We start from the raw sequence: 14,951 nt of genomic DNA, 5'->3' as shown, positions 1-14,951 counted from the left end.
AAAGTTACCCACTGAATTCAGAAAAGGCAGTAGTCAATCTCTTCTCATGAGACTTCTTGTAGGGAAATTCATTAGCATTCCTTTGCCCTACCTCCCATCCTTCAGGGATGTCATCCAATTCCTCAGTTGTCTCTCTACAAGTGTGATGATAGGAGCCTGTCTTTTCTGCTCTGTTTATTTTCAATTAAATCCATTTTTTTGCTGACCAGTTGTGAGGCTTCTCAGTGCTGCAGAAGATCCCAAACTTGGGGCATCTCTGGCTGCAGGAGAGTGCAGACTCTGAGGTCGAGAGTATGCTTCCAAGGGGCAGACTGCTTTGTAGTGCACCTACTTGGACAGCCTGCCCTAAAAAGTTCAAAAGCTCAGGGACAGATCCCTTGGGAACAGACTCAGATGTGGTCTTACACATATGAACATAAGAATAGCCTTACTGGGTCAGACTAATGGTCCATCAAGCCTGTTCTCATAGTGGCCAATCCAGGTTACTAGTATCTGGCCAAAACCCAAGGAGTAGCAATATTCCATGCTACCGATTGAGGGCAAGCAGTGGCTTCCCCCATGCTTGTCTTAATAAAAGACTATGGACTTTTCCTCAGGAAATTGTCCAAATCTTTCTTAAAACCAGCTACGCTATCCACTCTTACCACAGCCTCTGGCATCACATTCCAGAGCTTAACTATTCTCTGTGTGAAAAAATTCCTCCTATTGGTTTTAAAAGTATTTCCCTTTAACTTCATCGAATGTCCCTTAGTCTTTGTAATTTTTGACGGAGTGAAAAATTGATCCACTTGTACCTGTTCTACTCCACTCAGGATTTTGTAGACTTCAATCATATCTCCCCTCAGCCATCTCTTTTCCAAGCTGAAAAGCCCTAACCTTTGTAGTCTTTCCTTTACGCGAGGAGATCCATCTTTCTTACCAAAAGTGGTTTCCAGCTTCCACATCAGTACGCTCAATCTTAGGAGTCAGCACCCAAGATAAAGATCTGGATGTCCTTATAGACACTATGCTGAAATCTTCTGTGTAGTGTGGGGATGGCAGACAAAAAAGCAAACATGATGCTAGGAATTATTAGGACAGGGATGATAAATAAGACTGAGAGTGTTATAATGCTTCTGATTCGTTCCATGGTGCAACCTCACCTTGAGTATTGCACTTAGTTCTGGTCGCTGTATCTCAAGGAAAGATATAGTAGAATTAGAAAAGATTCAAAGAAAAATGAGCAAAATGATAAATAATAATAATATAATAATAATAACTTTATTCTTATATACCGCCAACAATCTTGCGACTTCTAGGCGAGGAGATCTCTTGTATGAAGAAGTCCTCTTGTATGAGGAAAGGTCAAAGAGGTTAGGGCTCTTCAGCTTGGAAAAGAGACTGCTGAGGGGGGGGGGGATATAATTGAGAGATATAGTAACCTTACCTGCCTTCACTCTTTCGAGATCAAGAAAAAGTGATCAGATGTTTGAGATTGTTAGAGTACACAGACTCTTACTGCAGTATCTAGAAGTTATGAACAAATTTTGTTTGTCAGATCATCTGTTCATGTTGTGGGGGCTTGAAAGCAATTATTTCAAGATGGATCCATATGGCCATTTCTTCAGCCTATATCAGAAGTGGAAAATGCCCATCTATATCTGAGAAGGCACACTCCAGTAGAAGCGTAGCTTCCTCATAGGTGGAATCTCCAGCGGTGTCTCCTGAATAAATTTGTAGAGCTGCCACTTTATCTTCTCTGTATACGTTCATGAAGCTTTACAGGATGGACGTAGTGGCCACCAAGACTCTGGATCTTCAGTTCTGACAACAGTCTTATCTGTCCCATCCTAAACTCGTGGGACTACTTTGATAGGCTTATGTTTATATTTATTTAAGATTTGATATACCGCTCCTGCATTTATTGACCTAAGCGGTTTACAATGTATCAAATGTCTGGGACACTGTGCTACCGGGATACAAGCTATACCGCAGAGACAGAGTAGGTCAAAAAGGTGGGGGTACTGCCCTATACATCAAAGAGGGAATTGAGTGTGCCTGAGAGAACACGCTGGAAACGAAAAATAAGGTAGAGTCTCTATGGGTCAAAATTCTGGGAATAAATGGAATGGAAACGAACATCGGCATCTACTACTGACCCCCAGGGTAATCCGAAGAAAATGATGGAGAAATGATAGACAAGATTAAACGCAACTGTAAGGGAGGCGACGCAGTTATCATGGGTGACTGGAATCTAGGCACCTACAGCTGCAGTAGGGAGATCAAATTCCTGGATGCTGTAGGCAATTGCTTCCTGGAACAACTTGTCAAGGAAAATACGAGAGGAAATACAATTCTGGACTTAATTATAAAGGGACTACAAGGACCGGCACAAGGTGTAGCAGTAGAAGGGATGCTGGGAAGCAGTGATCACAATATGATCCACTTCAGCCTGGACACAGGGGCAAAACATTGATCCAGAACAACGGCCACGGCACTGAACTTCCAAAAAGGGAATTATGAAGGGATGAGACTCATGGTGGGGAAGAAGATTAAGAAGAGGATAAGCATTGTAAAAATGCTAGAGCAAGCATGATCCCGACACAGTCACTGAGGTGCAAAATCTATATATACCACGTATCAACAAGGGATCCAAGAGGAAAAATAATGGAACCGGTGTGGCTCATTGTAGCGGTGAAGGAAGCTATCAGAGACAAGAAGACTTTGTTTAAGGAATGGAAAAGGTCAAAAATGGACAAAAACTTGAAAAAGCACAAACAACATCAACGCAGGTGTCATAAGGTGGTAAGAGGGGCCAAAAGAGACTGCAAGGAAAAAATAGCCAAGGAGGCAAAAAATTTCAAGCCATTCTTTCGATATATGGGAAATGACCCACGAAGGAAGCGGTGAAGCTGTTGGATGACCATGGAATAAAGGGAGTGCTAAAGGAGGAAAAAGCTATCGCTGACAAACTGAACACATTTTTTGCGTCTGAATTTACTGGAAGCCGACAGGCTATATGCAGGAAACGAAGATGGGAAACTGACAGGGTTGACGGTCAGTCTAGAAGAGGTATGCAGGCAGATTGATAGGCTTAAAAATGATAAATCCCCCAGGACTGGATGGCATCCATCCGAGGGTAATTGAGGAACTGAAAGGGGTTATAGCTGAACTGCTTCAACTAATAGCCAATCTGTCGATCAAAACGGGAAGGATTCCGGAAGACTGAAAAGTGGCAAATGTTATGCCGATCTTCAAGAAAGGTTCGACGGGAGATTCAGGAAACTACAGACCGATGAGTCTGACCTCGGTATCAGGAAAGATGGTAGAGGCGCTGATAAAGGACTACATCATTGATCACCTTGACGGATACAATCTGATGTGGACCAGCCAACACGGCTTCAGCAAGGGAAGATCTTGCTTGACGAACTTGCTGCACTACTTCGAGGGAGTAAACAGGCAGATAGACAAGGGTGACCCGGTCAACATCATAGATCTGGATTTTCTGAAGGCATTCGACAAGGTTCCGCATGAACGACTACTTTGAAAAATTGCGAGCCATTGAATCGAGGGTGAAATATTCACTTGGATTAAAAACTGGCTGGTTAATAAGAAACAGAGAGTGGGGGGTAAATGGACAATACTCAGACTGGAAAAGCATTACGAGTGGAATGCTGCAGGGCTCAGTGCTTGGACTCGTGCTCTTCAACATATTTATAAACGATCTGGAAATTGGTACGACAAGTGAGGTGATTAAATTTTCAGACAATATGAAGTTATTCAGAGTAGTGAAGACCCAGGAGGATTGCGAAGACCTGCAACGGGACATAAACATGCACGAGAAATGGGCTGCGACATGGCAAATGAGGTTTAATGTGGATAAGTGTAAAGTGATGCATATCGGTAACAAAAATCTTATACACGAATACAGAATGTCCGGTACAGTACTTGGAGAGACCTCCCAGGAAAGAGACTTGGGAGTACTGGTCTACAAGTCAATGAAGCCGTCCGCGCAATGTGTGGTGGCGGTGAAAAGGGAAACAGAATGCTAGGAATGATTAAGAAGGGGATCACAAACAGATCGGAGAAGGTTATTATGCCGCTGTACCGGGCCATGGTACGCCCTCACCTGGAATACTGCGTCCAGCACTGGTCGCCGTACATGAAGAAGGACACAGTACTACTTGAAAGGGTCCAGAGAACAGCGACTAAAATGTTTAAGGGGCTGGTGGAGTTGCCATACAGTGAGAGATTAGAGAAACTAGGCCTCTTCTCTCTTGAAAAGAGGAGACGAAGAGGGGACATGATCAAAACATTCAAGATAATGAAGGGAATGGACTTAGAAGATAAAGACAGGTTGTTCACCCTCTCCAAGGTAGAGAGAATGAAAGGGCACTCTCTAAAGTTAAAAGAGGATAGATTCTGTACAAACGTAAGGAAGTTCTTCTTCACCCAGAGAGTGGTAGAAGACTGGAACGCTCTTCCGGAGGCTGTTATAGGGGAAAACACCCTCTAGGGATTCAAAACAAAGTTAGACAAGTTCCTACTGAACCAGAACATACGCAGGTAAGGCTAGTTTCAGTTAGGGCACTAGTCTTTGACCTAAGGACCGCCATGTGAGTGGACTGCTGGGCACAAGGGACCACTGGTCTGACCCAGCAGTAGCAATTCTTATGTTCTTAAACTATAATTAAATTAGGTACGTGAGAAAAACTACCCTATCTATCCCGAAGGCTCACAATCTAGCTAAAGTACCTAATAAACTAAAAATAAGTAATAACAACATAGGTCCCACAAGTTCAGGAATAGAGTGTCTGTCATATTAGAAGGAAAGATAAGGTTCTTACCATGTTAATCTTATTTCTACTAGACAGACAACACTCTTCCTGAAGCCCACCCTATCATATGTTCATTTGCCTGCTTACTTCTTCAAAGATGCCATGGAATCCAGACATCATTTATTTATTCAATTTTCTATACCGTTCTCTCAGGGGAACTGAGACCGGTTTACATGGATTTATTCAGATATTCAAACATTTTTCCCTGTCTTTCCCAGTGGGCTCACAATCTATCTAATATACCTGAGGCAAGGGGGGTACAAGGAGCAGTGTGGATTTGAACGCACAACCTCAGGGTGGTGAGGTTGTAGCTTTAAACCTTGTGCCATACTCTCAGATATAGTATGGAGGAAGATAGCATGGCAAACATTGTCTGACAGAGATGACAAAACATAATTAATAAAGTATGGTAAAACATAGGGGAAAACATGGTATGGTGAAACATAGCATGGCAAACATAGTATTACAAAGCATGGTTAACATATTATGACATGATTTGTCAAAAATGGTAAGGCAAGCGTGCATGACGCAACGTAGCATGGAAGGCATGGAAAATCAAACATTGTCTGGCCAACATGGCATGAGAGATTGTAGCATGGCAGACCTTGTATGGCAAAACTCAGTATGGTAAAGATGGTGTATAGTATAGTAGGGGGACAACAGAAGAAGAGAACAAGCCTTGAATGTCGAAACAAATGCCGAACAAGAGGCTGCTAGAGAGATGTTGAGCACAGGCAAACAGTTACATTTATTAGAAAACAGATAAATGCATGAATAAAATCATAAATAAAAACATGAATAAAGTCCTAGGTCTTGAAAAAGGCTATATGTGATCCAACTTAGGCATCCTAGAAAAGTCTCAACCAGGATCCGGATTTCAGCAACCGAAGTCGCCTTCCTCAGGGGACAATATGTATACAACTTGAAAACAATCAACAGAGTCTGCCGCGTGAAGGTGTCTCTATTCTTTATTGTGGGCTTTGGTGCATTTGCCGTGGGGGAATCGCTACCACAGCTTTGTAAAAGGGGCCCTAAATTTAAATAGGTTAACTTCTGTTAAATTTTATGCACACTAAATTTTAAGTATTCTGACAAACACATTAAACTTGGGCCCTCTTTGATTTAAACTGCGCTAGCAGTTTTTCGCGCGGTGAGCCTGTGCTGCTCCCGACGCTGATAGAGTTCCTATGAGCGTCGGGAGCAGCGCGGGCCATTCAGCACAGCTCTCTGTGCTACAAATTGCTAGTGCAGTTTAATAGAAGAGGGGGGTTAGTGTATCAAATATGCTTGCATTTTTTTTTCTTTGGCTTCTGCTTGGTCTATTTTGTATTTTTTTTCCTTAATGTTATGTTTCTTTTCAGTCTGAATGCTGTAGTACATCCCTAGAGGCGTTTTATAATGTTGTTCCCCCACCCCCCCACACACACTGATAATAGTGAATCCTAAATTACAGTGAACATTTTTGTGGTAATTGGAATTCACTAATAAAGTATTGTACTATGTTAAAGTATAGTTTTGCTTAAATTGTATGTTTAATTTTGCTTAAAGACATTTGAGGTTTATTTGAACTTTGACATTTTCTGTAGGAAGGAGTGAATAATATTGTTTATTTGCTTTAGACTTACAATTAAGATTGTAGCAAATGCTCAGTATAGAATGTTGTTCTAACTCTATTTTTGTAATTCAGACTGAGAAACCTTTAGCATAAATCAGGTTACCTTAGTGTCAGATGTACTATTTTGCTTATCGTCACAAAATGGAAATAACATGTATCTGACTTTGCATGTTATATACATTACATATTTTATTGAACAGGAAATGGATGCTAGGTTATTCCTTTAAGACTGAGCAGCTGTTAAATAAGCAGCAACTCTGAGAGTTAAATCATTATTTCTTAAAATGCATCTGAACAATTGATGGCAGCTATCTGTGCCAGGATTACTGATGTGTATTATAAATAGAGCTGAACTGTCAAGAAAAAGGCTAACTCTTCAGTTTTTTGCAATAAACATTTGTTAAATAAGTTGTTATGTTTAGTCCTGAGCCAAATGCATGAGTAAGGCAGTATTTCCTAAGTTATTGATTTAATGTTGATAAAAGCTACACTGTTGTGAAAAAATAACTGAGTTTGTGCAGATGTTTTATTGTGATAGATCTATTATCCAGCTATTAGAAGATAAATGACAGATCTTTCCTATTTTCCATGCCTCCAGAAAATTGAAATAAGAAGGGGAATATAATTTGGGTTGTATTATTAGGGCAGGTGGAATAGTCATTAATTTAAGAGAAAAGAATTTTGGCAGCATGGACCAACTTGTACCAGATTATCAATCAAACATAGGTGCACTTCTTGTGATGACCTAGCACTCTTAGGTTTTTGCGGCACTAATTAGAATTCATGACAAAATAGATGCAAGGAAACATTTCATACCCTTCATAATTTTCTAGAAAATGTATTGTTATTAGAGGAACCATTTGCTTAGTGTGATTTTTTTCATTACCAACTTGTCAACCAGCATAGATAATCTGGAGAAAATATGAACTCCATAGATTGGGTGTCACTTTTGTTGATGGTTCATGTAGTCTACCTTGGAGTACGACTAATAGCTGAAGTTCATAGCAACAGCACAGAAAAACGTGGCAACCAATAGAAGACAAATGAACCATGTTTATTGGCTTAATATAAAAAATACATAAATAGAAAGCTGCATTTGAATTTGATGAGATCATTGCTAGTTTTGTTGGAGTGATTTATTTTTTTCCCCTCTACCTAAAGCTACTATTGACATAGTAGGATGGAAATTAACTGACTATATTTTGGAAGGCAATATTTTTTTGTTTTAAATTCTGAATGAGTCATTTTGTTTTAATTCAGAGTGGTTTTATGGAATATTGAGCATTTAATAAACTAAAATAATCTTATGTTTAGATATAGGGTTATAGTATTTCAGCAGATGAGTAGAACTAAGATTTTGTTAGGTGGACATTATTCTGAGTGATGGCTACATGCTGGAGAAGTATTTTACTGCTACCCGAGAGTCATTTTAATGTCAGTTTTTAAAAAGGACTGTACGAATGATCCAGTAACTACACATGAGTGAAACTGATGTTGGTGTTAGGCAAAATGGTGAGAACTATTAAGAACAAAATTAATTGACATATGGATAAACACAGCTTCATAAATAAAAGACAACATGTATTTAGCCAAGGGAAGTGGAACTTTCCTGACCTACTGATATTGTGCAAATGTTTAGCAGTTCAAAAGATTTTTAAAAGCTGACTTTACTGTGAGAGCTTTTCTGTAGATATTAATTTTAATAGTTGGGTTTATATATATATTGATAGATAGATAGATAAAATCTGCTGACTCAGATGATCAGAGATACCTGTCACGATCAGCTGATGTCATGCTGTGGACTATTTAGATTTTTAATTTTTGACATTTCTGACAGGGTAGGACAATTGGTAGATGTAGGACAATTGGGTATGACAATTAGTAGGAAGACAATTGGTAGGAAGATCCTACCAATTGTGATATCCTATAAATTGTCACCCTAGTAATTGTCGGGAGCCCATGTGTATGTCTGGAATGAGGATGAAGATATGGTAAATAAATATGCAGATATGAGCAAATTGGTGGTTTTAATGTATCTGTATTTTCAAAAGACATTTTTTTAACATCATCTTAATTGGCGCTTAAAATATTGACCAATTAGTCATTTTAATACAATGCAATAAAACATAGAACGAAGACCAACAGAATACCTCATGGATTCATGTTGCCAATAGACAGATACAATTTAAAACGAGTGTTACAGATAAATCCACCAATAACTTATAAAATAAATATAAACATAAATGATTGAATACACCTCAAGATTGTCTCCTTTGCTCAAACACAATAACTGCACACAATGTTGCAACAATGAACAATGAGGCACATAATACTAGTAACTAGAATACAAGGGGAAGCTGAAAAGTTTTCAGCCCAACCAAGAAGGGAATGACTTGGAGCTATGAAACTTACAAGTTATTCCACATATTCACCCCTAAGTTCAACAGACTTGGCATATCATATCTGAAGTTTCTGTAACCTTTCTAAAAAATACTTTAATGTCTTGTTGCTAAAATACTGCTCTGTTGCTGCAATCATCTCCAAATCACACAAAAATTGTCACCCTTTTAAACTAAGGTTTGGAAACGGAAAATAGGCAGATGGTCTATGCACTGAAATCCCAACTGCAACAAAACATCTATCGTTGTGAGCAGGTGCATTGTCTTGCAAAAGAGAACTTTCTGTTGCTTCCCTCTCCTTTTTTTCTTTCAATGCCTCCTTTAATCAGCACAGCAAGTTACAGTATTATTCTGTATTAACTGTTTGGCCCCAAAACACCGTGGCCATGACTTTCCTTCAGACTTTTGGGTCTTCAATTTCCTTGGCCTTGGAGAACCAGAGTGCCGCCATTGCGTGGACTGTTTTGTCTCAGGATCCTAGTAGTGTAACCATATTTCATCAACAGTGTCCACTCAACATCAACAGTGTCCACTCAACATCATTCAAATATTTGAACATTCACTCGGCTGACAGCTCCTGCCTCCCACTGCTCGTGGATTATATATCCAACATGTTTCCTGGATATCTATAGTGTCTCAGCAATTGTTTTAGCTGATATTCGCTGATCTGCCAAAATCAGGTCATGGACATGGTCAACAATTTTAGGAGTTGACACCATTTGAGGCGCCTCAGACCTTGCTGCATCTTCAGTCTCAAAATCTCCATGCTGAAAGTTTGCACACCACTTCTTCACTGTGGAGTATGATGGGAATTTGTCACTCAATGTTTGTATATATATATTTATGGATTTCCTTTGAAGTTTTCTTCTGCAGGAATAGGAATTCATAACGGCTCAGAGTTCCACACTTGAAAATTCCACATTTTTTGTTGACATGATTCAATCGGTGATCTGAAACAAGGTCAAAACATAGCATTACAATTCTGCAAATTGGCATTTTGCAAAATAAAATAACACTCTTTTCAGCTACAGTGGCAAAAATGACGCTCAGAATTTAGAAAGTTGGTTGGGCTGAGAACTTTTCAGTACCCCCTTAATATGTCCTCTTTCAAACCCTTCCTCTCCCCAAAAGAAAACAAACTCAGCAGAAATGCTAGATAGCAAGAGAAAACAGAGCGAGCATACTCTAATAATAACACAGGCCAACACAAAAAAAAATTCTTGGTGCCTTGCTTTTTTGACTTGTTCCTAGGGTTATTTGGGGTGCTGATTCAGAAAATTGCTTTGGATAGAGACTGCACCAGTTTTTTTACTGCTATTTAAAAGATCTCTTTTGCAGAATCAGAATGTCATAACAAGCTTTCTTTTTTGAATTAGAAATTTTAAATATTTAAATTACCCACATTTTTTTTGTGTAGGGCAGGGGTGTCAAATGTTGGTCCTCGAGGGCCCCAATCCAGTCGGGTTTTCAGGATTTCCCCAATGAATATGAATGAGCTATATTTGCATGCACTTCTTTCATTGTATGCTAATAAATCTCATTCATATTTATTGGGGAAATCCTGAAAACCCGACTGGATTGCAGCCCTTGAGGACCAACATTTGACACCCCTGGTGTAGAGGATATGCTCTTTAATTTCAACAGGCTTGGCTGTAACATGAGTGTTAGTCCATTATCTGCACAGTCACTTAGGGCAAGATTCTCAAAACTTTAACGCCATTGCTAAACTGTTTTCCGTCGGCTTAGCCTGCACGCATTTTAGCGATGGATTATCAAAACGGATTATCTCTGTCTTTAGCGAGGTTTCTATCAGTCTCCGACAATGGCATGCAAATGTGCTCTTTAACATTGAAATGAGCCCTCCGGTGGATTCTTAAAAATTGCCAAGGCATTTTCGAAGAGTGGCATCGGCTTTTGGCGACAAAAAGCAGCGACTGGTCCAGGGGTGCTGTTACAGTGCCAGCACTTGTGTTTTGACTGTGGCTAATGAAAAAAAAAAAGTGTATCTATATATTTTTAGTGGAGGGTAGTAAAATCATGCTTCTTTTGAGTTTTTGAGAGAGACAAGCATGTTTCATGCACCTTGTTAAAATCCAATGTTTCTTCTTGAACGCGTGTATGATACCCTTGTCTTGTGTGTTTCTGGCTGTGGGTCTTGATAAAATTTTACATTAAAAACAAATTACAAGATTTACCTGAATTATAGTAGTTTTATGGATAGAAAGGCATGTTTCACTTGCGCTTGTTAAAAGCCAATGGGTATGTTTTATGCGTGATTGAAAAAAGTCAACATTGCTTCTCCCCTCCTCTCCCTTCCATTCATCCAATAGTGCAGCAGGGGTTTTGGAGATTTTTTTTAACGGCGTTTTTCTGCGCATCAAATGTAGGAAATCTTCACTGCTATCCACTGTTCTTATTTGCATGTGCAATTTTTAAAGAATGTCTCGGGCTTTTAGATTCGGTATCAAACTGACTGCGGTAGCAGACCGTTGCTTTTTAACGCAGGTTTTTGAAAATCCTGGCCTTAGATCGCTTTCCAGAGAACCTAGACTGAGCTTAGCTAACTGCTGGAATTTTGATTATTCCTTGCTTGTGGAGGTTGTTGTCTATCTCTTGGGGTGGTTATCATCACACTGTACATATTCTATTGGATGTCAACATATCTAGTCTAATACAAGATTTCTGAATTGCTCTAATTAGTTTAAGGCGATTTACATCAAAAGAAGCCATAATAATTCTATGGGAAAATACAGTTCCTTGGATAAAAAAAATGTCCTTACAATTCCTTAACTAAAGTAATAATTTGACAATCTATCATATAAAAATGTTTTCAATATTCTACAAAATTTCCAATAACTAACTTCTGTCCTTATTTGTATACGTACATCATTCCAAATAACAATAGCAGCATACGTAAAAGAAGAATTAAATTGACATTTAAAACATATACTTCTAACAGGGGACACTCCAATAAAAATGTATTACTCAATCTATTAGAAGAATAATTCAAACATGAAAAGAACATAGATGTTCGGAAGCCTCTGCCTTTATAATATGATGAATCAGACAAACAGTTTTTAAACTCTATTTCTCTATAGGCAGCCAATGGAGTTTCTTATAAAATATAGAAACACTATCATATCTCTTCAAACCATATATCAATCTTGCGGCAGTATTTTAAATCAGCTGCAATTTTATTTTTTAATCATTTTTAAATTTAAGTTCAAATACAAAGAATTACAATAATCGAGTTGTGATAATATCAACATCTGAACCACCAATGCAAAAGGTTAAAAAAACCCATAAGATTTCACCAATCTCAAATATCTCGTAACATACATTGCTATCAATCAAGCTGTTCTTGGAGAACACCTGCTATGGGTAAGTAACTGTGTTGTACTGTATTTTTTGTCTTTGCAATTAGCACGGATGCCCCTACAGCTTATTCTTTGCCTAAACGCTGTCTAGTCTCTGCCCCATCCTGTGCTAAGTAGTTGGTGCAATATTTTTAGTGCGCTGACTGTGTTAATATAGCTGTCAGTGTACACTAAATCCCATTTAAAAGTAATGCTTATAAATATAGTCAATACCACTGATTTCCTTAAATTTATGAGCTAAAAATCAGTGTTAAGCTCCTAACTTTTTTCCCTGTCCTAAATGTCCCCCTGTGGCACCCTCTTTTAATTCTTCTAAATTTAGGAATTTAGTGAAATTTTGAGTATAAATTTCAAAATTCAACCCTAATAAATTTCCAAAGCAGCCTATTTAAGCTGAAATATGTTAGGAGTATAAATTATTTGGCTATCGGGCCCAAAATGTTAAAAAAATATTACATTTTTAACTTTTTTTCTTGCATGTAGTGCATGGACAGAAAATAGAAATATTAGTGTACATCGTACAGTGTAGTTTTATTAAGTTCTCACAAATAATCAATTCCCTGCAGTCTGGAATGAGCTGCATACATGCTGGGACAAACAGGTACCATCACATGGACAGAGCTGGAGTCAATAAATGCAACTTCACGTTTATACTGATTGGTAATTCATAAAATCCCCACAGGACCTGGAGCTTGTTTAGCATAATAGCAAGACTATATTCTGAGCTGTTTTTTATTGCAATGTTGGGTGCATATTAATAAACCAAATGTTGGCCATATGTAAGAAAAAACATCTCTAGAATATGGCTATCATATCTAATATTTTTCAAAACGTGCCATTTCAATAAATTATATTTTCATATAATTGCTTACTTTAACTCATTTGGGAAATTTTAGGTGCTGAAATGTGGGTCCCCAGTGTTCTGATAGAATATGACATTAATTTGCTGCTATCAGGCTGCATCACAGTGTGCACCAATTGCATACATATCAGTTGCTTTGTATGGACTTCTTTTTGCTAGATATATTGTGTGTAACATGACACAAAACCAATCTTGATTAAAGTAATTACAACAGAATGGTAATTCTTAACATACAATGGCATGTGCCGTCTGAAAAACTTACAACTGGAATTGTTGAAAATGTGCTCTCTCTCTATAGTACCGTACAATGTCGCTTCTTTTGCCTGTTTGATTTATTGCCAGCACACTATTTATACAGAAAATTAATTTACATATTTGTACTGTTTAATTTGTATAGCAAAGACAAGCAGGATTCTTAGAGGCTGTGATGCATATTTTCATGGCCTGGGATTGAAGTTCAGCTCTCAAACTTGACTTTTGTAACTTGGGCTGAGGATATTATATAGGCAGTTAAGTCCAGGGGTTGTGTAATGGTGAATATTGAGGATCTGGAAGAATCGGTGTACTTTCGCCCTAGCCATTGTTTACCCTTAAATAGCAGGGATTAGAGAGGATAGAGGTGTGAGGTCAGGATTGGAATGTATAGAAAACTCCCTGGATATAGAAAATGAAAATTCATGATGTTGAATCTGCAAGAAGGACCAGATCTTTTTTATTTTTATTTTTTAATTATTTATTTATTTGATTATTCGTTATATCACAATAACAAATCCATGAATGACCACAAAAATTACAAATTCCATATAAAGAACAACAAAACATTTTAGGCAATAATTCAACCATGTCCTAGTCCACATTATCACTGGTAGCCAGTATCTTAAAATAAAAGAAGGACCAGATCGAATCTGAGGACAGTGAGAGGAACAAGAGGAAACCTTTTTTTTTTTTTTTTGGAGGAGGGGTGCAAAAAATTATGCTAGAGATGGCAAGAAGCTGCATTGATAAAAGCTACAGTGTTAGTGTATATCTTTGTGTCTGAGAGAGCACTCAGGTGGGAGACTTTATTGTTGTTTTTATTCATACTATATGTGATTGCTGTCGATTTTGTTAAATAAATCAAAACCCAAAGAAAACTACATACATGAATTGTGCCTTTTCTAATTGGACTCTAAAGGGAAGGGAGTTACCGACCTGGGATACCATTAAGATGTGTTATTTTTCCACAGGTCCCATTTTATGTAGTTACTAATGACCTGGGTTAACAGTAAATCTGTCTTAAGAGTAGCCCACATTTGATAACTTTCCCTGTTACTGTGATATGAGCTGAAATAACAAAACTTTCTCTCTTCAGATGTTCATTTTCTTCCTTTCTCTGAAATAAGATATTTGATCAGTTACCTTGCAGCATTATTACTGACATATATTGTTTCTTAGCTGTCTTTTATTCCATTAGGTTTAAATACATCACTTTTTGAATAGGACTTCCTTCCCTATTTCGTAAACTGTTTCTCAGCAAGGGTGAGAGTTGAAAACATTTGTTTTAAATCTCTCAGGATAAAATTAATTAAAACAATTTTATGTATGGATAATTTTTATTTTTCAGTTGGTGGCTGGGAGTGTTGTCATGGCATTTGAAGAAGTGTGTCCAGACAGAATAGATCTGATCCACAAGAATTATCGGAAGCTCTGCAATCTGTTGGTAGATGTTGAGGAGTGGGGGCAGGTTGTTATAATCCACATGCTGACTCGATATGCACGTACACAGTTTGTAAGCCCTTGGAAAGAGGTAAGAATTGAGCATCCATCTGAGAAATGATTTTTGAGATGTTGGGCAAATATTTTCTCTAAAGTGAGGAACTGTGTCACATACACACAGTTCAG

At 38.1% G+C, this 14,951-nt stretch overlaps 1 protein-coding gene across 2 annotated transcripts in view; it reads left to right on the top strand.

Moving 5' to 3' along the window:
- AP3B1 (adaptor related protein complex 3 subunit beta 1) overlaps positions 1-14,951 on the top strand; it is a 516,639-nt gene that overhangs the window by 127,297 nt on the left and 374,391 nt on the right. For both annotated transcript variants that reach the window (XM_033929417.1, XM_033929426.1), the window contains exon 7: positions 14,674-14,856. In XM_033929417.1, coding sequence (XP_033785308.1) covers positions 14,674-14,856 — 183 coding nt within the window. The remainder of the gene's footprint in view (positions 1-14,673; positions 14,857-14,951) is intronic.

Source organism: Geotrypetes seraphini, chromosome 1 (assembly GCF_902459505.1).
Source record: "Geotrypetes seraphini chromosome 1, aGeoSer1.1, whole genome shotgun sequence".
In the NCBI taxonomy this organism is placed as follows: Eukaryota; Metazoa; Chordata; class Amphibia; order Gymnophiona; family Dermophiidae; genus Geotrypetes; species Geotrypetes seraphini.
This window is presented reverse-complemented; position numbering and strand designations above follow the sequence as displayed.